This window comes from Drosophila albomicans, chromosome X, assembly GCF_009650485.2.
Source record: "Drosophila albomicans strain 15112-1751.03 chromosome X, ASM965048v2, whole genome shotgun sequence".
In the NCBI taxonomy this organism is placed as follows: Eukaryota; Metazoa; Arthropoda; class Insecta; order Diptera; family Drosophilidae; genus Drosophila; species Drosophila albomicans.
Genome location: NC_047627.2, coordinates 29,728,631 through 29,755,175, shown reverse-complemented (window position 1 = coordinate 29,755,175; position 26,545 = coordinate 29,728,631). Strand labels below are relative to the sequence as shown.

Genomic DNA, 26,545 nt, shown 5'->3' with positions numbered 1-26,545 from the left:
ATATTTTGTATTCTTTAATTTTAAATTAAAAATTAAATAAATCAAATAGAAATTAATAATATAATGTTAAATATAAGTAATTTTTTGAGATAAAGAAAAATCGATGCTCTACTTCAAACTGTTGCATTTAAGAAATTAATAATACGCAACGTTGGCAAAAAGTCCATAAAGTAAAGCTTCAATTTCTACTATACACTAAATGAAATAAATACAAATAAGTAATATGCAACGAAAAGTTAGATTACAAACTAAGCAAATCAAATAGATATTAATAATTCGCAACGTTGTCAAAAAGTCTATAAAAGAAAAATAATACTTTATGTTCTTCAATTTGCGAGACTAAAAATTAAATAAATCATCAGCATCGTTAAAAAGTCTATAAGGGAAAAGTCCAATTTCTACTTCATACTCTTGAAATTTAGTTTTGCACTTTTTGTGTTTGTTTAAAACTTAAAAATTATCTCATATTTTGTTACAGCTTGTAGGGCAGTTAGTAAAATAGAAATTCGAGATTAGATGTACAAAAACATATCAAATAAAGCAATATTCAAAAAATTTGCCCTGTCACTATTTATGGAAAATTCTATAAAGTCAAGAAGAATTGCCTCAAACTCAAATTTTTCTATACGAACTTTGCACTCAAATGACTCGATTTTAGTAGAGGATTTTTTTTTTTTAAAAAGGTTAGTCAATTAAAATTAGCAATATATTTATGCAGAGGACTTCAGCTTAGGTGGAGTAAATAAAAAGAAGAATAAAATGCAACAAATTGCAAGATGAACAAAGTAAGCTGTCTTTAATCACTTGTTAACCGATTCATGTGAAAAAGTGCTTGCCAAAAATTTGTGTCTACGTGTGTCAAACGGTGTGACCGAGATATTAGAAGCAGCGAAGACATTCAGTGGGCGTGGTCAAGCAGAGGAGCTATAGTAAGCTATTGCACAGCTTAGAAGTACTATTTCTACTCAACTGTTGCTCAACAGTTGTGCAGTATTTCAAGGCTGTGCATTGGGGCAATCAAAGTATTGTGCCTGAAAAAATGTCATGCCAAAAATTTGTATGTACATAAGTGAACCAAATTATGCATGGATGCTTGATTAGACGGCGGACCGAGATATCAGTGTGGGCGAAGCTGCTAAGTGGGCGTTCAGTGGGCGTGGGTAAGCAGAGGAGCTTGTCTACCTTAGATGAGCTTAGATGTACATCAACTGTTGCTCAACAGTTGAATAGGACTTTAAGGCATAGTAGAAGTTATTGTATGTAACGACCGAGAAGTGAAGTCAGATTGCCAATTTTGTAACATATTTCATGTGTGTTGGATGCAAGTTTTTGAGGTTTCACTCAACAGCTGCTCAACAGTTGTGCAGAACCTCAACGTGTTGTAGCTATTCGCTTAGTAAACCATCGCTATGTAAAAATGGCATGCCAAAAATTTTAGTTTTTGAGTGCCAAATGCATGTGAATGTGTTTGACTAGGCGGCGGACCGAGAAATCAGAGACGGCGAAGGTAATAAGTGGGCGTGGTTGGGCAAAGAAGCTACAGAAAGATTGCCCAGATTATATGTACATGTATTGGTGTGTGCAGTAAGTAGTATATGTGCATTTCTAGTCAATTGGTACTCAACAGCTCAGCTTCTTCTAAACTATTACTCAACAGTTGCCCATTTTGAAGGCATTTCAACTGATCGACTGCAAAAATGTCATGCCAAAAATTTGATTGTACGTGAACGAAATTTTTAGTGGATGCTTGACTAGGCGGCGGACCAAGATATTCGAAGCAACGAAGGCGTTAAGTGGGCGTGGTCAACCAAAGGAGCTTCACAATGTTTGCCTAGCTTACATGTACATGTGTTAGTGCGTATGTGTGTGTACTTCTAATGTTAATGGTACTCAACAGCTAACAGCTCAGCTGTTTCTCAACAATTGTTCAACAGTTGCCCATTTTCAAGGCATTGAGATTAATCGAATGTAAAAATGGCTTGGCAAAAATTTTAATGTAAACGGACCAAATTATGCATGTGAACTTGATTAGGCGGCAGACCGACATATCACTGTGGGCGGAACTGCTAAGTGGGCGTGGTCAGACAGAAGGGCTTCAGTAAGATAGGAAGCAACCAAATTTAGGTGCTTTTACTCATCTGTTGTTGAACAGTTGAGCAGAATTGCACAGCGTAAGAAGTGCGTTCTTAAAATAAGTCCACTTGAAGATCAAATTCTTAGAACCAAGAACATTAGTCTGAAAAATGTGAAACTTTCAAAGTACTAGCTAGATACACTACAAAATTCTGTAATCCATTAAAATTCATATAAAATTTGTTTCCTACTTTGATTGACTTCGTTCATAGCTTAGTTAATCGAAGTCCTCGGTTTTCAAATGCTGCTCGATTTAATATTAAGTATTTTGTAAATAGAGTGATAAACATACAACTGAATAACTGAAAGAGCTATTAAAATAATAAAATATTCATGAAAATAAAAAAAATAGCTCTACCGAATATATAATATAATGTAATATTATTTTGATCTTTTAATAATATTAGTTGTAAGACAAACAATCTTATCATAAGATAAGACAAGTAAGAAAGTTACAGTCGAGTGTGCTCGACAGAAAATACTAAAAATATAACTAGCGGTATATTTGGTATATCGATATGGTACCACATTCAAAATATACCATAGACGGCACAATATACCAGATTGTCGGATAAAGCAACTCCGACCCCCAGTAAAAAGGCGTTTTTGCCCATACAAAAGTATTTATTTAATATCTTCTGATCACAATCAAATTTTCAGGAATCACAACTACTATAGTTGTTATTGTATATACTAAAATTCGCAACTCTACCTTTAAAATAACGCTTACTATTCGATTTTTTGATTTGCGGGGGCGGAAGTGGGCGTGGCAAAAATTTGAAACAAACTTGATCTGCGTGCAAACATAACAAATGCTGTCGAAAAAAATTATAGCTCTATCTCTTATAGTCTCTGGGATCCAGTGTTTCATACGGACGGACGGACAGACGGACAGACGGACATGGCTAGATCGTCTCGGCTGTTGACGCTGATCAAGAATATATATACTTTATAGGGTCGGAGATGCCTCCTTCTACCAGTTACATACATTTCCTGCACAAAGTTATAATACCCTTCTACCCTATGGGTAGCGGGTATAAAAAATTTAAGAATTTTTCCTCTTATTAATAAGAACTTGGTCTTATATCCAATCTTCTTAAAATTAAGATGTGTTTTATATCTTTAAGTCCCACATTTTAGATGAAAATTCTTATTTTAAGATCAACAAAATAATAATATTAATATTGTTATAAAACCAAAAAAAAAAACATTATATTTGTGTAGAAGTTGGATATTTAAAATAGTAAAGTTAGTGACTTGCTTTGTAGTTCATAAGCCTTAGCTTGAAGTGCTTAGAAACAAATGAAAAAATATGCAACAACAAGTTTGTTCAAGTCTATTAAACTGGCAAATATGCTGCAGTTGTGCTATTTGCTGTCTGCTGTCGTCTGGCTTTGCTGTCCTCCCTCACATTAATTGGCATTTGGTTGCTGAAGGTGAAGTGAAAGTTGCGTAGTTCGTCGATGATAAAGTGAGGCACATTTGTAATGGAAGCAAGGCATAAATCAATTGATGTTGATGTCGATGTCGATGCTGATGTTTTGATGTTGATGTTGAGTCGCAACTTTCAATGATTGAACAACCATTCGCATTCGCATTCGTATTCGTATTTCCATTCGCATTCGCATTCCGCATCAAAACACTTTATGATCTGCGGCTTCTTTTTGGCTTTGCGGTCAGTGCAAAGTAATAAGATGTAATTTATGAGCTAATTTGCATTTGCAACGCGGCAACAGCAACGCGTTCCGCTCATTCGCGAGTCGTGTCAAGTGTTTGGGTGATTTTTTTGCCACTTTGGTTAATGCTGCCACAAGCCGCATGCCTCATGCTACATGCCACATACCGTGTCGCTCATATGCAGAAAATGCGTTAATGCGGCCACATTTTTGGCGGCACTTTAATCGGTTTGTTATATGTATACTCACAACACCTTGACGTGGCCCCAACACCAACAACATCATGTAAGAAAGCTACAGACGAGTGTGCTCGACTGTCAGATACCCGCTTCACACTTTTAATTAAATCATATTCGAATAAATATACCAAAAATATTCCGAAGTATATATGAGATACCCGCTACTCATTTTCTATTAATCCAAATTCTACAAATATTCCAAATAATATACCGCAAAAATACTAAAAAAGTATATATACAAATATACCTGAAATATACCGAGATATATATATGATATACTCGCTACCCATCAACAATAAATCCATATCCATATACATACCAAAAATATACTGCAAAAATACTAGAATATACCGTGTGTGGTCCACTGTGAAATACTCGTTACCCCTACTCAATAAAACCATATGCTACAAATATACCAAGAACATACCGAAAAAATACTAAAAAAAAAAGCCACTGACTCCCGCTAGCCGTTTTCATTGAAACAAAATAAACATATATGTATACCAAAAATATGCCGAGAAAATACTAATGTTTGCTCTTAGTGGTCGAGCTTTCATTTTCAAGACAACTTTATTCTGAAAATATACCAAAAATATGCTGCAAAAATACAATATCAAGGGCTATATGTGGTATATTGACATAGTATTCCATTCAAAATATACCATATAATGCTAAATGCCAAATAAAAAATACTAGCATATACTAAATTTTATGTTTGGTATATTGATAAAATATTGTATTGTTCTTGAAATATATAAAATATACAGAATGTTATATTTGGTATATTGATAGAACACTATTTATTATTCTTGAAATATACCAAAATGATCTATCAAAATACTAAACAAGTAAGAAAGTTACAGTCGAGTGTGCTCGACTGTGAGATACCCGCTACCCATTTTCAATAAAGACAAAATATTGCGGTATCATTTTCAAAATATACCAAATATACTGCAAAGTACTAAAAATATACCAAATATACTGCAAAAACACTAAAAATATACCAAATGGTATATTTGGTATACCATTCAAAATATACCATAAACGGCACAATATACCAGATTGTCGGCCAAAGCAACTCAGACTCCTAGTAAGTAGGCGCTTTTGCCCATACAAAAGTATTTCTTTAATAACTTCCACAATTTTTATCTGATCGTAACCAAATTTTCAGGAATCATAACTACTAGTTAGTTATTATTCTATATACCAAAACTCACAACCTTAGCTTTAAAATTACACTTGTTATTAGATTTTTTTGATTTGCGGGGGCGGAAGTGGGCGTGGCAAACATTTGAAACAAACTTGATCTGCGTGCAAACATAACAAATGCTGTCGAAAAAAAATTAGAGCTCTATCTCTTATAGTCTCTGAGATCCAGTGTTTCATAGACGGACATGGCTATATCGTCTCGGCTGTTGACGCTGATCAAGAATATATATACTTTATAGGGTCGGAGATGCCTCCTTCTACCTTTTACATACATTTTCTGCCGGCACAAAGTTATAATACCCTTCTACCCTATGGGTAGCGGGTATAAAAATATACCAAAATACTACATTCGAAATATACCATAGAGTACAAAATATATCAGACAGATGTACATACATAGTTATATCGATTCGACTTGATCAAGTATATATAGACTTCATGGAATCGGAGATGATTTCTTCTGCCTGCTAAATACATTTCCTGGAGGCACATTCTTATAATACTCTTCTACCCTATATGTAGCGAATATAACAATAACAACAACCATAGCATTCAGCTTAGTTCCTTAAAGTAAGTTTATTTCACTCACCTAGCTATCAAAAGCATCAAAATTCTAGGCAGCTGCATAAATCAATGCTTCATATGAGAAATTGGCATAATCTTAAGATAATTATCTGCAATGCTGACTAAGCCAAACACACACACACATACAGCTACACACACCGATACACACCTGCTTAGCTCTATTGATCGACGGCCCTAAAGCATAGCAACGACAGAGCTTGTCTCTAAGCTGCGAGATTAGAGCTCCGGTTCACGCGTAAACAATTCCAAAAAAAAAAAAACATTTGCCCAAAAAAGCAATTACAATTTATTTCTTTGCCAATCGCAGAAAAAGCAAATTGTTGAACAACGCATCAAGTTTACTCTATACAAAATTAATGCCTCAAACACTTAGCTGCACATTAAAGATAAATACGAAATGTTGAACTTGATTTGACTTAATTGCCATTTTGAGAACAACTGTCACATATTTTTTTTTTTATTTGTTAACGAAGGTGCGCACTTTATAGTACTGGAATCTTAAATTCATTCTCATTTGGAAGTTAACAATGACAATTTCAAAATGAAGTTAATAAAATTGTGAGCTAAATCGCATTTAAGTTTTCACTTTTTTAAAATTCTCATTTATTAGTAAATTACTCAGCTGCTTATGCAAAATTATTTGATACATAATATTATTTTAGCTATCAATAAAAAATTAAGTTGTTTCCTATTTGTGTTTTGTAGTTTAAATAATGCAAGAATGTAGAACTAAAAATCATAAAATTATACATAAAAAATTAAATTAACAAAAAAATGTAATGTCATTGTAATAATATTGTATGAAATTAAAGAATTGTTTCCTTTTTGGGTAATGCTTTGGTTTTTTTTTTCTATAACTTGTAGTTTAATTTGAATTAAATAATAAAAGTATACAAAGTATAAATTATATATAAAACATTTTTAATAATTTTAAAATCTCCTATATAATATCTCCTATATATAAAATTATCAGTAAAAATTCAAAATAAAAATAAATTTCTTCTACTTCTGCGTAAAGATTTTGTTTAGTTTTTAATTTTATAATTTAAAGTAAACACAATTATAAATTATAAAATTATATATAGAAATAAAATGATATAAAATAAAATATATATGCTTTGTTAGTAATATTATTAGAGTTACATGAAATTGCTCACACATGTATGTAATGTTTTTAATTTGCCAATTGTTTTTTTTTTTTTGATAAAAATTAAAATTGAACATAACATGAAATTTTGAAAACTTTTGCATACTAGTTTTTTATTTGAATGGAACTTAATTGAAACATATTGTTGTATGAATTGAATTTCATTTCCCCCAAGGTCAACTATAAAACTATAAGTCTAGATTATTTCAAATAAAGTAACTTCGGTTTAAATATAATTTTTTTCTCATCTTAATAAACTTTATTCATTGACATTTCCGCAAACTTTGTTGTTAATGGAAAAACAGCCTAAATTCCCGGAAAAACTTTGACTAAAACTAAATGTTCTGATCAAAAAGAAAACGAGTAAAAGAATTAAATGGCATCGGAGTGTGAGAGGAACCTTTGGGGCAGTGAAGGGTATGTAATCAGGCACCTTAGGCGGAAACTACGCGCTTTACTATTTTTTTTTTTTGACCCTCGGCGATGAGTCATCAAAGTCAAATAAAGCGAGCAAAAAGGCGGTAAGAAACTGAGGCCAATTAAAAACGCAAAACGCAAAACGCAGCGAAAGGCGTCGGCGAGGGGCCGTGGTCAGTTAGGTCACGGGTGGCTTTTTGCCCGCTTTTTTGTTTCAGTTTCAGTTTGGCCATGTTTTGATTAAAAGGCGAATTCATTAAACGGTACTGCAATTGCTCAACGGTGTGGGGTGAAGAGAGAGGGGGGGGGGGGAGGCAAGCAGCGGGGCAGCGGCAGCGACAGATCTAAACATGCGTGAAAATCAATCATGGAAGAAAGACAAAGTGAAGCCGAAATCCAACTCGAAGCCGAAGCCGAAGTGGAAGTTGAAGACAAAGTGAAGCCAAAGCCGAAGTCGAAACCGAAACCGAAGCGTAGCCGAAGTTGTTGCGCCCCAAAGACGAAGACAACGAAGACGAAGCGCAAAAAAACGAGCCTCGCCGAAGAGGAGGCGTTGCTCTGCTCTGCTCAGCTTTGCTCTGCTTTGCGTTGCGTTGGCTGCGTCGACGTCGACGCTGACTGCAAAATAAGTTTATATAAAACGTCGACGCTAAATTATGGCCAAACAGTCAGAAACGCGGCAGCCGCTTGAGCTGAGTTTTCCCCCCTACACACTACTCAAAAAAAAAAGGAGTCCTCAAATTTCCAATAAAACAAACTTCAAAACCCAAAAAAAAAACACAAAAATATATATACAAAAAAAAGCTAAAGGACAACACTTGCTTTTACACATTTTTTTTTACTGTTGTTGTGTGTGCTGCTCAGTGAGTTTGTGTGTGTGTGTGTGTGAACTAATTAAATTGCGCATACGCCATGTACGCACAGGCAATTAAAAACATCCTTCTTCTGCTGTTGCTCGGCGTCAGCCTAACGCAAGCTGCGTACAAGCTGCAGGAGCGTTACAGCTGGAATCAACTGGACTTTGCGTTCCCCAGCGAGAGGCTGAAGGAGCAAGCGATTGCCACCGGCGATTACATTCCACAGAACGCTCTGCCCGTTGGCGTCGAGCACTTTGGCAATCGTCTGTTTGTCACCGTTCCCCGTTGGCGTGATGGTAAGTTGAATAGATCCATAATGTGGAAACAAACAAAAAACAAATAGAGACTTCCTCCAGCTTTGGTCATCATTAGCAAAGCTTTTCAAAAGGAAATCTTTCGCACATTCGCGATCGCGATTCGCGATTCCAATTCCGATTTCGTTCTGTTTTCCCCCGTGACACAGTCGAGCATACAAATTGATCAAGTGAATACAGTTAACGCTGACTAACAAACAGTTAGCTGCTGCTGCAATTTATGCAAGTTTTTTTTTTTTTTTTGTTTTGTTTTTGGTAACTTGTCTTCGCTGAGGCTAATCTCTGACAATCTGCCTATAGGCTAACAGAGCAGTCTTGGCTAATTCCACACGCAAGAATTCAAGCAATTTTTCACTTGTTTTCGATGCTTTGCTTTAATTAGCTAATTCGCATTTTTTGTCGATTTAGATCTTTCTTTTTCTTTAAATTATCTTGTCTTATCTAGTCAAACCGTTAATTCGATTTTTCCTCCTGCAATTATCTTGTTTTCTGCTCAAGTCCTTACGAGTAATTGCATATTATATTAGTGGAATATAAAATATTGTTTATGGTATATTTTTAGAATTTTTGGTATATTCATTGAGTATATTTTTATTAATTTCTCAATGCTCTTAAAGCTGATTTTTCTTCTTTCTTAAATTTTATTTCAATGAAATACCAAATATAATTTATGGTATATTTTAGTATTTTTGGTATATTTTTATAATAATACTGAATATATTATGTCGAGTATCTTAAAATCGAGTGAACCACTTATTGATTATGGTATATTTTAGTATTTTTGGTATATTGATTTAGTATATTTTTATTAATTTCTCAATGATCTTATTAAAATTGATTTTTCTTCTTTCTTAAATCTGTTTTGAACTCAAGACTTTAATTACATTTTATTTCAGTGAAATACCAAATATAATTTATGGTATATTTTAGTATTTTTGGTATATTCATTTAGTCTATTTTTATTAATTTCTCAATGCTGTTAAAGCTGATCAAAATTCGTATTACAAATTCACCAAAAAATGAAATGAAATTTTAAATTATTTAAGTTTAAAATTCATATTACAAATTTATTAAAAAAGGCTTCTTTAAACTGTGCTTTTAAACTATTTTGATTTGAGTTTTTGCTGAAAACAAATATTTGTAGATCATATGAAATACATTAGAAAATATTTCCGCAAATTATTATTTTTTCAAATAAAAATATTTATGAAGAAAAATTTTTATGAAAATGCGAATGTCAAATGTTAGTATTTCTTGGTTTTAAATTCATTATACCACTTTATCTACTACTAAACAAATATTTCAACAATATGAAAAAGCCAATAATTTAACAAATAATAAACCCAGCATTAGAATTTCCCTAAAAAATAAAACCAATTTCTAGCAAATAAATGTAATTGAACAGAAAACAAAAGCAAAGTGTTTAAATGAATGAATGCGGCATTGAGTTTGGTTTTGATTTTGGTTCTTCATCAAAAACAAAACGAACCAATAAATAACGAAATAAATAACAAGTGCCAATTGTGAAGGCTTCTTCATAGCCTTGACTATAGCTTTACCGTTACAAATGCGAAAAAAAAAACAAATAAACGAAACGAAACAAAATTAAATATAAATATAAGTAGGTATCGCGTATCGCGTTTAGCTGGCAAAGTGAGAGTTGCATTTCGAGTGCAACGAGTGTGAATACTCGCATTCATATTCGTATTCGAATGTTCGAGTTTGAGTTCGAATGTTGGCTTAACCTCATCTATTCTTTTTTTGCTCTGTGTGGCCACCAAATAAAAATATTTGCATTGCAATTATTCAGAATGCAAATTCATCAATTAAACTAATCGATATCGAATGCATTAATGAAGCAAAAGTAGTGCAGACTTTGTTTAAATTATTCAAATTTAATACTCAAGACTTACCTTTTATGACTCAATCTTCCGTTTCGAGAATAAATTCTATTCATTAAAGTTGCTGAAAATATAAATAGAAACATTTATTTAAAGAAAAAAGTATTTAACAAAATACTGTAAACTACTGAAAATTGTGATTATAAAATAGTATTGGAGAAAAGCAAGCTGCTGAAAAAGTGAATACAAAAAAAGTATTCCAAAAGTAAACTGTTGAATATTTTCAATGGAAAAAAAGAATTTGTGAAATAAATATTAGAAAATGCTCAAAACTTAAACAAAAAAAAGTATTTTAGAAAATATTTTAAACTGCTCAAAATTTTGAATGAAAAATAAATAATTTTGAAAAAATTTTAATGGAAATAAAGTATTTTGCAATCTTTGTAAGCTGCTTAAAATTTAAAAAAGAAAAACAAGTATTTTTATATATATTTTAATCTGTTGAAGATAAAACAACGATAAATTGCTGTTTAATACAGATTGTGAGACTGAAATTTAAGCAGTTAAATTGAAATCAAGTTAACTTCAGCTTTAACAGCAATTTTTTAACTGAATTTGACTCGCTGCCTTCAAAATTAAAATAGCAAAAAAAAAGTATTTCATAAAAATTGTGAACTACTAAAATTTTAAAAAGAAAAAAAAGCTTTTTACAAATGTTGTAAGCTGCTTAATAATTTAGAACCCACAAAAGGTATTTTAGAATATTGTAACCTGCTAAAAATGTAAATAGCGAAACAAAGTATTTAACAATATTTTAAACTGCTAAAAAAGGAAATAGAAAAAAGTATTTTAAAAAATTGTGAATCTAAAAAAATGTATTTGCAAAATATAGGAAACTGCTGAATATTAAAATAGAAAAAGTTTATTTCACAAATATTGTAATTCGTTTTCGTTTAAAATATTTATAAAATACTCTTTTCCTATTCACTTATTCAGCATTTTTCCCTAGTTTACAAATACATTTTACAAATTTAAATATTCAGCACTTTACAATATTTTCAATAATACTTTATTGCTCTTTACTTTTAAAATACAACAAAACAAATTTAGTTATATAAATTTCTGTTTAAGCTAAAATTGAATTAATTCCCATTTGAACTGTTTAAATTCCGAGTCTCCAAATTTGTATTAAACAGCAATTTATCTTTGTCTAATCTTTGGCTTTTCATAAAATCTCATTCGACAGCACTTTACATTTTTATATTTTTTTGGGTCTAATCCCTGAGTAACTTTCCAGCCTAGGCCTTGGTTACTTAAGAATGGCAAACACAATGCCCACAAAAAATTAAAAAAAAAACAAAAAACAATAAATTGGAATGCCAATGTCTGCATTAATATCCGCTAGGCCCAGAAGGTCGAAAATCGAGTAATGAGTAGAGGGTTCAACGAAAAAAAAAAGCCACAACAATCAATGATCTCTCGCTTCAATGGAAGCGAAAGAGCGAAAGTCACAAAAGCCACAACAACGACAACAACACAGAGAGATCAATTAGCTAATCAAAAGTAAAACTCATAATTACAACAAACAAACAATGACAACAAATGACAAGTTGTACTCAATCAAATGTGTATCAATGAATCAATATATTTTCAGTTTATTGTGATTTTTATGCGACACGACAGATTTTTTGAATAATGTTTGCTCGATCGCAGTTCTCACATTATTTAAAAATAAAATACGAAACACAGAATCGAAGTCGGCACAAATTGTCTGTCATGTCATTTGCAATTGCAATTGACCAAACCAATTGAATTACAAATCGATCGATCGACCGATCGCCAGAGCGTTCAGAGCTTAGCTTTTAATGTGCTGCTTTATTTGATTTTATTTGACAAACTGGTTGTTTGCTCTCAAGTTTCAATGTTTTCGCTAAATTCATTGGCCATTTCCATTTTCCCCAACCCAAACACACACTCACACACATTCACTAACACGCTCACATTTTGCAAATGCGCTAAGCGTTGTTAATGATTTATCAAATGTGCCACCGCGCGTTGTTTTGATATTGCTTTTTAAACATTTTTCTGTTTTCGGTGTTTGATACGAGGTATCTAAAGCATAGAAGGGTAGCATCAGCAAGTGTCAAAAGATATACAAAAATATATATACAAAATGTATATACCAAAAATAGCAAAATATACTATAATCAATCGAATGTAAAAATATATCAAATGAATATAACAAAAAATACTAAAATATACTATTGTCAATATTTGGTATTTCGACATTTTAAGTGCGATCAACTCCAAAATAATGCCGTATTAATATACAAATATATACAAAAAATACTAAAACATACCATAATACCAAAAATATCAAAATATACTAAAATATACTATTATCAATATTTGGTATTTCGACATTTTAAGTGCCATCGACTCCAAAATAATGCCGTATTAATATACAAATATATACCAAAAATACTAAAATATACTATTATCAATATTTGGTATTTCGACATTTTAAGTGCGATCGACTTCAACATAATGCTGTATTAATATACCAAAAATACTAAAATATACCATAATACCAAAAATATCAAAATATACTAAAATATACTATTATCAATATTTGGTATTTGCCGTATTAATATACAAAAAATACTAAAATATACCATAATCCAAGTGTAGTATTTCACTTCACTGTAAGATACTCGATACTATTATACAAATATAATAGATAAATGTACCAAAAATATCAAAATATACCATATATTTATTTCATATATTTTTCACGCACTATTCCGAGTGCCTTGGTTAAAAGTCTGGTATATTTTGTAATTGAAATACCAAACACTGATTATGGTATATTTTAGTATAGTTGGTATATTCATTTGATATATGTTTAGAATATTACCGCACCAATATTTTGAGTATTTCACAATCGTTTGAAATACCAATTGTTGATTTTGGTATATTTTTGGTATATTATTGGTATATTTGTATAACAATACCGATAATACAGTCAAGCAAAATACTAAATATTGATTATGGTATATTTCAAATAATTTTATATATTCATTTCAAATATTTGTTTGTATATTAATACCGCACTATTATTGCGAGTATTTCACAGTCGAGTACACTCAACTGTAGCTTTCTTACTTGTTTTTCTTTGTGGAGAGATGTCAGCAACAGGCAACAGGCAACAAGTTGCACCACACAGGTGGCAAAATATCTGCAATATGCATTCAACAGGAAATTTCAATAGATTGCCAACAACCAGTTGAACGCCTGATCATTTGATCACTTGGACATTTGATCTCTTGTTCGCTTGACAGCCTTGACAAGCATCCAATGCCAAAAATTGAAGAAAAACGTTAAATTTACCACGCTTTCGAGCGTTAACAAAAACTCCATCATTAAATTAAATGTTCATTCAGGATGCAGGATACAGCTTGTTGGACATTTGATCCTCCACTTAGCGTTCAGATTAAGATACTTGCCTAGTTAATTGCCTGCCAAGTCGTTACACTAATAACAACAACAACAAAAAAACACATCAAAAATCCACTTAGTGTGCTCAACTTTGATACGAGTTTGATTGAAACTGTCATGCAACTTGTGCTGAAGTTGAGCAAGCTAATGGATCAAATTTTAGCAATCACATTCATTCAAATGCCACCTGCATCAACTTTGCAACATTGTTGCCACAAACTCGACGTGGGAAAGTTGGAGAAAATTTCAAGTTAAGCATCTTTGACTTCATTTGAATTGATTGAAAGTTTGCATTCAATTCCAACGAAAATACGAATATTGCATTTATTTATTTTCAATTTGATATGAATTGAAATTGATTTAAATGCTGCCTGAAAATCGATCACCAAAATATAGTCAAAATCTTTTATTAATAAATTGTATTTCTGGTAAAGAAAAATCGATAGCAAGCCAAAGATATTCTATGAAAAAAAAAACTCTAATATTGTTATATGAAATCATAAAGTCTTTAACTATTAAAGTAAAGTCTTTGTTAACCAAACTTCACTTTTAGAAAAGAAAAATCGATAAAAAACCAAGAAATATTCTACATATAATATATTAGAGTTTGTTTTATATGTTATAGAATAATTCGCTTAACAAAGTTTCAATGTATTAATTTATATATAAGCAATATAAAAAGGATCAATATAAAGTCTTAAACTATTAGTTTCAAGCTAAATTGAAAGTAAAGTCTTTGGGTATCAGACTGAACTTATAGTAAATAAAAATCAAATGTAGCGAATAGACAGAAATTCAAAAATATTGTATGAGAAGATACTCTTTTATGTAATATGAAAGTTCTTTTAAAAATACTTAAAATTTGCAATCTAAAAAAAAGAATTTTGATATAAATTAGAAAATCTTAAAGTTAGCTTCAAGCCAATTTCGTGCAATGGCGATTAATGTAAAATATCGTAATGTAATTATATTTGTTTAAACATTCAATTCAAATACCAATTGTAGAATACCACGACTAATATTCAATGTTTTAGCAATTTACAAAACCAGCTGCCAAACGGGTATCAAGTGATAATTATGTATGGCACACCACAACTTGCCACAACTTGGTGATTATCAATTGCCCCCCCACGGCGGCAAACAGCGTGGCAACACAGAGCTCAAGCGATGTGTATCTTATGCTGGTAATCGAGTTAATGAAGTCAAAATGCAGTCAGCAAGCAAGTTGCAGCAGCAGCAGCAGCAGGAACAATCAACAATTGTCGGAGTTAATGTGCAATAAAAGCGCAACGAAAGAATTGTAAACACAATTTGTGTTTGGGGGAAGGGAAGATGTCGGAGGAGGGGACGGGAAGGAGGATCTAGGCAAGACGTTTACAGAGTTGGCCAAGAATGGCAGGTGGCAGCAAAACAAACGCCCGCAAAACGCGTCAACTGGAGCGGAAATGCGACAGTCAAAGCTAAACATGGCTCAAACATGACAAATACTAAGACTTTGATGATGATGAAAATACTTGTGATGTTATATCCGTTATTTGTGTTGATCTTTTTGCTACTGACAATTGTTGGTGTTGCTTTTAGCTGGTGTCTTAAATGTTGTCTTGCCTGCTGTCTTGGCTATTGCCTAGTTTATTGTGTTTGCTGTTGCTTTAAATAGTGCATCGAATATGTGATATAAATATTTTGATATTTATATAGTATTATTTATATATGAACATGATGAAGTCTCAAAGAGACATTGTTTATCGTCTTGGTTGCTGCTGTTGCTGTTGTCTTGTCTGATCTTTCGACTGCTATCTTGGCTGTTGTCTTGGCTGATGTTTCAACTGTTGTCTTGGTTGCTGTCTTAACTGCTATCTTGGCTGCTGACGACTGTTGTATTGGCTGTTGTCTTGGTTGCTGTCTTAGCTACTGTCTTGGCTGCTGACGACTGTTGTCTTGACTCTTGTCGTGGCTGCTGTTTTAGATGTTGTCTTGTCTGTTGTTACTAAAATTCTTGACTGCTTTGGCAGCTTTCTTGATTTCTTGGCTGCTGTCACTAACCAAAGCATATTATTGGTTGTTGTCTTGTCTGCAGTCTGGCTGCTGCCTAGTTTATTGTGTTTGCTATTTGAATATGTGATATAAATATCAATTATTTATAAATAAAAATGATGATGTCGCGTATCGTCTTGGCTGCTGTCTTGGTTGCTTCTGTTGCTGTTATCTTGGCTGATGTTTCGACCGCTATCTTGGCTGTTGTTTTGGATACAGTTTTAGTTGATGTCTTGGTTGCTGTCTTAGCTGCTGTTTAGTGTATTGTGTTTGGTATGGTTTTAAATAGTTTATCAAATATGTGATATAGATATAAAATATTTATGAATGAAGATGATGAAGTTGTGCTCGTTGTGATAGCTTGCTTGTCTTTGATAGTCCATCTCGTGCAGACATAGATTGTCATTTTGGTTGCTGTCTAGGTTGCTGTCTTGGTTGCTGTCTTGGTTACTGTCTTGGTTGCTGCTGTTGTCTCGACTGCTATCTTGGCTGCTTCCTTGGCTAATGTCTCGACTACTATCTTGACTGCTTTCTTGGCTGTTTTCTTGGCTGCTGTCTTGGTTGTTGTTTTGTCTGCTGTATTGACTGGTATCTGGGCTGTTGTCTTGGTTGCTGCCTTGGCTAATGTATCGACTGCTGTCTCGACTCCTGTCTTGGTTGTCTGTCTGTTGACTTGCCTGCTGTCTTGGCTACCTTGTCTGCTATCACGACTGTATTATTGGTTGCTGTCTTGCCTGCCGTCTTGGCTGCTGCCTTGCCTAATGTATCGACTGCTGTCTCGACTCCTGTCTTGGCTGTTGACTTGCCTGCCGTCTTGGCTGATGTCTTGGCTACCTTGGCTGCTATCACGACTGTATTATTGGTTGCTGTCTTGGCTGTTGTCTTCCTTTGCTATGCCTTAGTTGTGTGTACTTAATTATGATGATGCAAATATATAATTAAACAGATGTCATTGTCTTTTTACCGGTGTTTGCAATTACCATCAAATTAAAACAAACGATAATTGCACATTGTTTGCAACTAATTGCAATTAACTAATTTGCCGTGTTTCTCTGTCTCTCTCTCTCTCTGTTCATTGCAGGCATTCCGGCCACACTGACCTACATCAATATGGATCACAGTTTGACTGGCTCACCAGAGCTGATACCGTATCCGGATTGGCGCAGCAATACGGCCGGAGATTGCGCGAACAGCATAACGACAGCGTATCGCATCAAAGTCGATGAATGCGGCCGTCTTTGGGTGCTCGACACCGGCACCGTGGGAATCGGAAACACGACCACGAATCCCTGTCCCTATGCTGTGAATGTCTTCGATTTGACCACGAACACACGCATTCGGCGATATGAGTTGCGTAGCGATGACACGAACCCGAATACGTTTATTGCCAACATCGCTGTGGATATTGGAAAGAGTTGTGACGATGCATTCGCGTATTTCTCGGATGAATTGGGCTACGGACTGATTGCCTACTCGTGGGAACAGAACAAATCGTGGCGTTTCTCCGCTCATTCCTATTTCTTCCCCGATCCCCTGCGCGGTGATTACAACATTGCCGGATTGAACTTCCAGTGGGGTGAAGAGGGCATCTTTGGCATTGCGTTGTCGCCCATCCGATCGGATGGCTATCGCACCTTGTACTTCAGTCCGTTGGCCAGTCATCGTCAGTTCGCTGTCTCGACACGCATTCTGCGCGACGAATCGCGCACCGAGGATAGTTACCATGAGTTCATTGCCCTCGATGAGCGTGGCAGCAATGCGCATACAACGGCGCGTGTGATGAGCGACGATGGTGTCGAGTTGTTCAATCTGATCGATCAGAATGCCATCGGATGTTGGCACTCATCGATGCCGTATACACCGCAATTCCATGGCATCGTTGATCGCGATGATGTCGGCTTGGTATTCCCCGCCGACGTCAAGATCGATGAGCACAAGAACGTTTGGGTTCTATCCGATCGGATGCCGGTCTTTTTGCTCTCCGATCTCGACTACAGCGATGTCAACTTCCGCATCTACACCGCACCCCTGGGCGCCCTCATCGAGAATACCGTTTGTGATCTGCGCAACAATGCCTATGGACCCTCGAATGCGGTCTCGCTGCCCAAACAACAACCCCCCGCCGTTGTCACGCCCATCTACAAGCCGTATCGACCACCGCAGAAGCCACAGCTCTCCACCAGCTGGACGCCATCGTCGCCGCCCCCGCGCACCTATTTGCCCGCCGTCTCAGCCGCTGGCGTTGGCGTTGGCGTTGGACAATCGCCAGTCTCAAGCGTCAGTGTTTCCACTTCAGCGAACGGAGGTTTGGATGTGCCCAAGGCGTATGTGTTCAATCAGCACAACGGCATCAACTACGAGACGAGCGGACCGCATCTCTTTCCCACACATCAGCCACAGGCGCCACAGCAGCGAGAGGCGCTCAAGAGCTATGTGAATGCCCGCCAATCCGGCTGGTGGCATCATCATCATCAGGGCTAAGGATAGAAGAGCAGAGCTCCATGAATTGCTTTCACCCGACACTAAAGGATTCGCTGTCCTAACCACGCCCTTGTTCCCTTCACACTTCAGCACTGTTTCTACTTGATGCACACATACCAACAAACAAACACACCCACACACAAACACGCTCATAAAGTATTTTTTTTTTTTGAATTGCCAACTATTCATGTCTCTGTTTTTTTTTTTTCTGCTGTCTATTTTATCTGCATTATAGTCATGTAAGAAATAAATAAATTAAATCTTTGTAAACAACTTGTGTCGCTTCTTTTATTTCAATTCATAATTATCGATTCTGGAATTCTTTCATTGATTCTACGAGCTACAGTCTAGTGTTTGAATAAAAGCAATACAACGCTGTAGTACCACATTTAAAATATACTAAATTAAAATACTACAAAATACTAAAAATATATCAAAGGCTATAGTTAGTTTATTGATATTGTATTACTTTCAAGATATACCAAATATACTAAAAAATACCATATTTGGTTATACCAAATATACCGAAATATACTATATTTGACTTCATTTGGTATATTGAATAAAAGCAAAACAACGCTGGAGTACCACATTTAAAATATACTAAATTAAAATACTGCAAAATACTAAAAATATATCAAAGGCTATAGTTAGTTTATTGATATTGTATTACTTTCAAGACATACCAAATATACTAAAATATACCATATTTGGTTATACCAAATATACCGAAATATACTATATTTGACTTCATTTGGTATATTGAATAAAAGCAAAACAACGCTGTAGTACCACATTTAAAATATACTAAATTAAAATACTGCAAAATACTAAAAATATATCAAAGGCTATAGTTAGTTTATTGATATTGTATTACTTTCAAGATATACCAAATATACTAAAATATACTATATTTGGTTATACCAAATATACTGAAATATACTATATTTGACTTCATTTGGTTTATTGATATAATGCTACATTCATAATATACCGAATATATATACCTCAAAAATACTAAAAAATATACCAAAGGCTATATTTAGAATATTGATGTAGTACCACATTCCAAATATACCATAGACTGCAAAATATACCAGATTGTCAGAAAAAAGCAAATACGACCCATAGAAAATGATTTGCCACAAGGTTAGCTATTCCAAAAAGATTAAAAATACCTAAATTTCTGCATTTAATAACATTAATCTTCTATCTCTATTACTACATATAATAAATAAATGCCACGTTATAAATCGTTATTTTGTAGTTGAAAAAAAAATCAAATCAATTTCTATATTTATTCATTGTGATATTAATTTACTAGTTCAAGTTAGTTAGTAGTCAAGTATTCATTTTTTAATATTAATATATATATTTAATTGATAGTATAAAATCACTTAATTTTAGAGTAGAGATGTGATGAGATCTTTCTAAGCTTATTCACATCCAAATTTGTTGCTTCACTTTTCATAGCATACTTTTAGCTGCTCGCTCCACTTAGTACTGCAGTACTAAATATGGCCGCTAGTTGGCGCCCCACACAATGATCAAAAATATTTTATTGATTTCCTTATTGAGGCACAACAAAACTTAGACGTGAATGCTACATTCCAAATCAAATTCTATGGTTACATTGAACTTTTCAATTGCTCAATTGATTGTGCTGTGAATTTACAAATTCTTTTTGCATTATGGTTCATTTAAGCATTCATTGTTGAATGTTAATAAATATATTTAAGTAATAGTATCAAATCTTTTAACTTTAGTAAGTAGAGTAGTTAGTATTGCATACTAAAAACATCTTTCTAAGTTTCTCATGTATGAAATTCTAGGCTTCACTTTTCATAGCATACTTTTAGCTGCTCGCTCCACTTAGTACTGCAGTACTAAATAAGGCCGCTAGATGGCGACCCACGCAACACAAACAAAAACTGCAGCATACTTTTAGGCTGCCCACTGCTCAGAATACTCGCAATGGAAAAATCTCACACTTTGGCTATTGCTTTAAGTGGCACTCACAACTGAATGGCAGCTGTACTCACTCACTGACGCATTCAAATGTGAATATTGATTCATAATACTGCTGACGGCAGCATCGTTGTAGAGCACTAAAAACTCGTTTTATCTTTTTTTTTTTGTTGGCGAATATAAATGCATTTATTTTTTGTGGTTGTGTTTGCCTCTTTCTCTTTCTCTCTCTCTGTCGGCGCCGCATCCCAAAGTCATTTGCATGCACACGCCCGCCACGAAAACGAACCGAAATGGGCAGCTACTAAAGTGGCAACTGGGTTGTCTTGCAAAGAGGGGGGAAGGGGAGGGGTGAAGGGGGAGACATCGCGCTGGTTGTGCCAAAATTCACACATAATTACAAAGGGGGAAACTGCGCTGCGAAGCTTCTGCTTCAGCAAAGTTGCCTGTGAGCGATGTCTGCCAAACCCGCCACCCCCTCTCTCCCTCTCTCTCTCACTCTCTTTGCGTCATTTAGGTGCATGATTTATGCCGGCGACCGGGCGGGCGTGCTGCATTGTGGGCGTGGCACACTTGCCTTGTGACTTTCGCAATGGGAAAAACAGACAAGCAAAACAAACAAGGCGAAAGCCAAGCAGCCAGCAACGCTCAAGACTCTCTGGCCGGCATTTATTTACTTTTTGATTACGAACTGCCGTTGTCCCTCCCCTCCCCTCCCCTTGCCTTTCCCTTCTCCCTTGCGGCTGCTGTGCGAAACACTTAACGCCAAAAGTGAGCAAAACAACACTTGCTCTATTAACGCGTCTGACGCTGCCGGATTCCGATTCCGATTCCTCTCTCGTCTTTCCCCTCCCCAGCCCCCCGCGAATCGTGGTGAATCGCGCGAATCGTGTCTGAAAATTTATTGAAAAACATTAAGCAGCCCAGCAACCAGCAACAACAACAACAACAACAACAAGGCATCGCATCGAGTTAACGAGAAACGTACTCTGGAATTGGACAGCAGCAGTCGACAGTCGACAGTCGGCAATCGGCAGTCGGAATACGTGTGGCTAATTTGCGGTTTGTGTTGTGGCATGATTTACATAGGGCAGCGCTTGGCCAGGATTCTAAAAGAGCTTTAGAGCGAGCGCATCCTGAACAGCAACAGCAGCAGCAGCAAAAAAAACACGCATGCAAATTATAGAAATTTTCATTGACTGGCAGCTAAAACAAATATTGAGATAGTCTTTAGCTTCTCACTCTTACTCTTAGTTCTTTCAATTCTCCTTAGGTCTTCCTCCTGCCCTTAGTTCCTCTTCCTTCCTTCCTCCTCGCTCTTCTCTCTCCCCTCATCTTGCTCTTAGCTCCTCCTCTCTTCATCTGCTCCCCTCTCCACTGACAGCTTAAACAAATATTTAGGTAGCTTTAGAGAGAAGAACCTCTTAGCTCTTCTACCTTCTCCTGCCTCCAATTCTCCTGATCTTCCATCTCTCCTTAGGTCCTGCTCCTCCCCTTAGTTCTTCCTCCTCCCCTTTCCCTTTCTCCTCCTCCCCTTCCTCGCTCCTCTCTCTCCCTTCTCCTTACTCTTACCTCTCCCACCTCTCCTTAGTTCTATCAACTCTTCTTGGGTCTTCTACCTCTCCTTAGGTCTTTCTCCTCTCCTTAGTTCTTCCGACTCCTACTCTCTTCTGTCACCCCTCTTCTTGCTCTTAGTTCTTCCACCTCCCCTTAGTTCTTCCTCCTCCTGCCCTTCTCCGCTCATCTCTTTCCCTTCTTATTGCTCTTAGTCCCCCTATCTCACTCTTCCTTTCTTCACTCTTCCTACTTTTAGTTCCCTTTCCCTCTGCTCCCCTCTTCCCTCTCTCCCCTCTTTCCCTGACTGTTTGAGCACTATCATTAGTGACGGTTTTCGCTTATTCAAATGCAATAAATCGCGAGTATTTGCGCTCGATTTTAGTTGCACTTTTTTTTTTTTTTGTGCGGTTCTTTTGGCCGCTGATTTTGGCGGTTGTTTTCAGTTTTCAGTTCAGTTTTTTTGCTTGTTGCTAATTTGCTGCTAGACGGCGTTAATAACAAGCTGCCATTTATGGCTTCCGCTGTTGATTGAGCAGCAGCTTGACGTTCTCTCGTTGTTGTTGTTGTTGTTGTTGTTATTGCAGCTCATCCGCTGTAAATAGAGCTACTTAATTGAAGGCGCCAACAAACAGCGGGCGCTGGCTATGGGGCGTGGCAACAGCAAAAACACACCAACACACACACAATCAAACGAACAACAATTGTGACCCGCTGTGACAAGTTCGTTGCTTAAGTCATCAGTCGGCAAGTTCGTTGCTTAAGTCTTTCGTTTCGCCATCGCACAGATTTGTATTTTTTTCAATTAAAAGCGACGCGTAAACAATTTTTATGCGTCTTTTAACTAAGTTGTAATTGATTTTGATGGCAGCGGTAAAAAGTGAAGGCGTGAAATGCGTTAAACAGAAATAAACCTGAATACTCATTGAATGGCATTGTGCATAAAAGAAGCTGTAAAGAAAATACAAAAAAAAAAAAAAACAACACAACTACATATAAAAAGAAAGTGCATTTTAATCGCTCAATTCAGTTTGCGAAAACTATCTTGATTGACTTGACATTTAAACGAAACCAACAAAAAACAACAAAAAACAACATCAAAGGACAACTAAAGAAATTGTTTGCATTGCATTGCAAGAAGAAGAAGAAGAAGAGTTCTCCACGTTGCGTTGTTGGTGGCAAGCGCATAAAAAAAATGCTGCTGATAGTCGGATATTTGGCTGGACAAGTGTGTCGCGTGTGTCCAAGCAACACACACACACACACATGATGAGTATGAGATACAATTGTATCTTGGCCATTGATACGCGTGTATCTCTCAGGTAGATCCTCCGCCTCTTCATCTGCCTTCGTCTCTGCCTTTAGACTGTTCTGTTCGGTTCTGCCTGCCTCCTTTTGCCATTCGATCATCAAATCGAATGCAGCTGTGCAACAGCAACTAATGCACTTGCCTCAATCTCAAACTCAATGACAAGCAACACTGCCCTTCTACCCTATATAATTTTTTATAATATTAAAGCTGAAGCATTTCTATGACTAGTTGAAATGCCAGCAAACCATTCTTCTTCAATTCATTTCATATTTTTTATACAACAAATGTAATTCTACTTCAATTTCAGCTTCTTCAAATGTCTATTAATACTGGATTTTGATTTAATTCATTAATGAAAATAATAATCATAAAAACGCTTTTCTATTTAGCATAAACGTTTACTATCATTTCAACATGTATACTAAAAATTCAATTAAAAGTTGCAATTCAAAAAACTGTCTATTAAGGCTCAGGATTTTAGTTTAATTCAATTTAGAGAATAATCTTTGAAAACGCTTTTCCCTTTTTTCTATAAGCTTCGATTGAAATTCATAATTTACGCAATAAATTGAAATCAATTTCAGCTATATTAAAGTTAAAGAATTAATTCAAATAAAAGAATAGCCTTCAAAAATTTTACACTTACTTGATTTCGACTGCTTCCCAAGCCATCAGCTTATTTTACAATCATTGCTTTTTAATTTTTTCTAAAAATAAATAAAATACAAATTTAATATATTATAAAAATCTTTAATATATTATATTATTTATGCTATTCTATTAAAATCAATAACAAATTTAAGCAGCAAAATCTCTAATCACTTTTTAGTATTCCAAGGAAAGTATTATATTATTTAAATTTTAACAATCTAAAGTTTCGTATTATATTATATTAATTTTATATTCTATTTAGTTCTCTAATAATATTTTCATATATTTTCATACAATAAACAAAATCAAGTATCTGAATTACTTTTTACTAATTTCAAGTTCTTAATTATTTTATATTCCACATGATTCTCAACACAATCTCAGTCCATTGCTTTGCTATTCAAGTTCAGTTCTCTCTAGTCTCGTCAGTTCTACCCGCTTTCGGCTTTCTCTGTTTACTGGGTATCAAAACGCAGTCGCAATCTAATCGCTTGCCAAATGCCAGAAGGCAACAGTTTCATTCATTCATGAGAGCGTTTTATATACTCTTATTTTTTTCGCTGTAGTTTGAGGTTTAGAGTTTTGGGTTTGTGTTTGGGTTTGTGTTTGGGTTTAGGGTTGAGAGTTAGGGTTTACCTTTGGCTCAATCGTTCATTGATAAAAACGCAAGTGCAGTGTTCAACGAGGCAAACGCTGCGTGCGACAATCGTCATCGTGGTCAAGAGAGAGACGATAAAATGTGGCATAGCCCAAAGTCGGATATGAAATGCGGATAGGACTCAGAATCGGTTTCAGACGGAGATTCGGTTCGGTTGAGAGTCGAGAGTCGGGTTTCCGATATGACAAACACGCGTGAACGAGCGATGAGAGCGAGCGTCAAACGATTTTGTTATCGTTGTCGCCTCAGCAATAACTGTTGCATGGTTTAATTAAAAGGTTATTCTTGTACTCGGCGACACGATAAAACCCATTGATAAACTGTTGCTGCCGCTGCTTGTGATTGAATTGCAATTGAGTTGTTCGAAACGCAACTCGCAACTTATCTTAAAGACTTTTCATGCCCATTTTTTCTTTCCTTTTCCCTTTCCTCTTCTCTTCTGCTTTCCCTCCCGTGCCAGCGTTCAGCTGCTTGCGACCTTGGCTCTGGGTCAACCGCATTCGAAAACTGAAAGTCTGCAAAAAGCCGCAAAGAAAAAGCTCAGACTCTCAGCTATATATTTAATTCAGTTCAATTTAGTAGCTGCCACAAGACCACAAATATGCGAGCAGGCTCTCAGCTCTCATCTCTCAGCTGCCAGGTGAGAATTGACAAATTTCCATTTCGTCAATACAATCAATGTAAATGCAGCCAGTGGGGAAACAAGTAAGAAAGCGGCGATAAAGCCAACTCGACTACGTGATATGCTGTAAGCGAGTTGAGTTTGCCTTGGAATTATTTGCAACATATATTTCACCTATTAATAAAGATTTTGAACCAGCAATTAATAAACTTTCGACATGTAATAAAACTACAGTCGAGTGAGATATCTGCTATCTATTTTCTGAATTAATACTGCAAACAAAAAAAATTGTATATACTAAAAATACTGAAATTATACTAAAAATATAAAAATTTAAAGAAAAAAACAAAAATCAGGAGTTATCATTCTCAAAATATACCAAATAAATACTGACAAAATGCTAAATAAACTAAAAATGCTGAAATTGCTTTCAAAATATACCATAGAGTAATAATATACCGATTAAACGTGATTTTTCTCAAAATATACCTTAATAATGTCGTGCAGTAGTATTATCAAAATACTGCAAAATACTGTGTATACCAGAAAATACTAAAATTGCATTCAAAATGTAGAATACAGTAAAAAATATGCCAACATAAAGAAAGTCCTTGCGGTATAATTCTCATAATATACCGAGTTAATACTAAAAAGGTAATAAATATACTAACAAAATACTGTGGTTACATTCAAAATATAGGAAAAAATGTTCATTAAAAAACCGTGCGATATTATTATCAAAAATATATACTAAGAATACTAAAATTACATTCAAAATATACCTTAGAGTAAACAAAAATATACCATATAAAATTATTTCCTGAATAACTTTTACAATTTTTATGCCACTGTAAAGATGAATGTTCTACATTTAGATTTAGAAAGTGTTCGTTTTTTTTTTCAGTGCAGTTGCGTAGATCGAAATATGTAAATCAATGAACAGTTGGAGTTAGTCGAATAGGATGGAATTCAAATTATATTTTGCTTACAAAATGACAGCTAACATAGTCTCAATGACTAATCTAAAGAGTTCTAAACATGCTTCAACATTCGCATTCTTTTCTCAATTTTATATTATCAATATATTTCCGTGTATTATTTATAATTATAAATAAATCAAATTAACAATTTCATGGCATCTTTGTCACTTGTTGTCATTTATCACTTGATTTCATTTCATACAAAAAATCAAAATAAAATCATGCGTTTAGCTCTAGCTTTAGCTGAGTAAATCGAGTTGTAAGCATTGATATCTGTCAGTCAGTCAGTCAGTCAGTCAGCGAATCTGATGTGAGATATTATTGACAACTTTTCGCCCCAGTTGCCAGTTGCCAACATGAACGCAGAGT

The 26,545-nt window shown here is 34.9% G+C and overlaps 1 protein-coding gene across 1 annotated transcript; it reads left to right on the top strand.

Moving 5' to 3' along the window:
* Positions 1 to 8,079: 8,079 nt before the first annotated feature.
* On the top strand, positions 8,080 to 18,630 carry LOC117565583 (protein yellow). Its single transcript, XM_034244783.2, has 2 exons — positions 8,080 to 8,559; positions 17,032 to 18,630. The coding sequence occupies exons 1-2, from the start codon at positions 8,319 to 8,321 to the stop codon at positions 18,429 to 18,431; spliced, it is 1,641 nt and encodes a 546-aa protein (XP_034100674.2). The 5' UTR covers positions 8,080 to 8,318; the 3' UTR covers positions 18,432 to 18,630.
* Positions 18,631 to 26,545: the final 7,915 nt, after the last annotated feature.

Excerpts from the sequence above, each read along its gene's own strand:
- LOC117565583 (XM_034244783.2), top strand. The coding sequence starts at position 8,319 with ATGTACGCACAGGCAATTAAAAACATCCTTCTTCTGCTGTTGCTCGGC. Across the intron at positions 8,560-17,031 it reads CGTTCCCCGTTGGCGTGATG|GCATTCCGGCCACACTGACC; the intron begins GTAAGTTGAATA and ends TGTTCATTGCAG.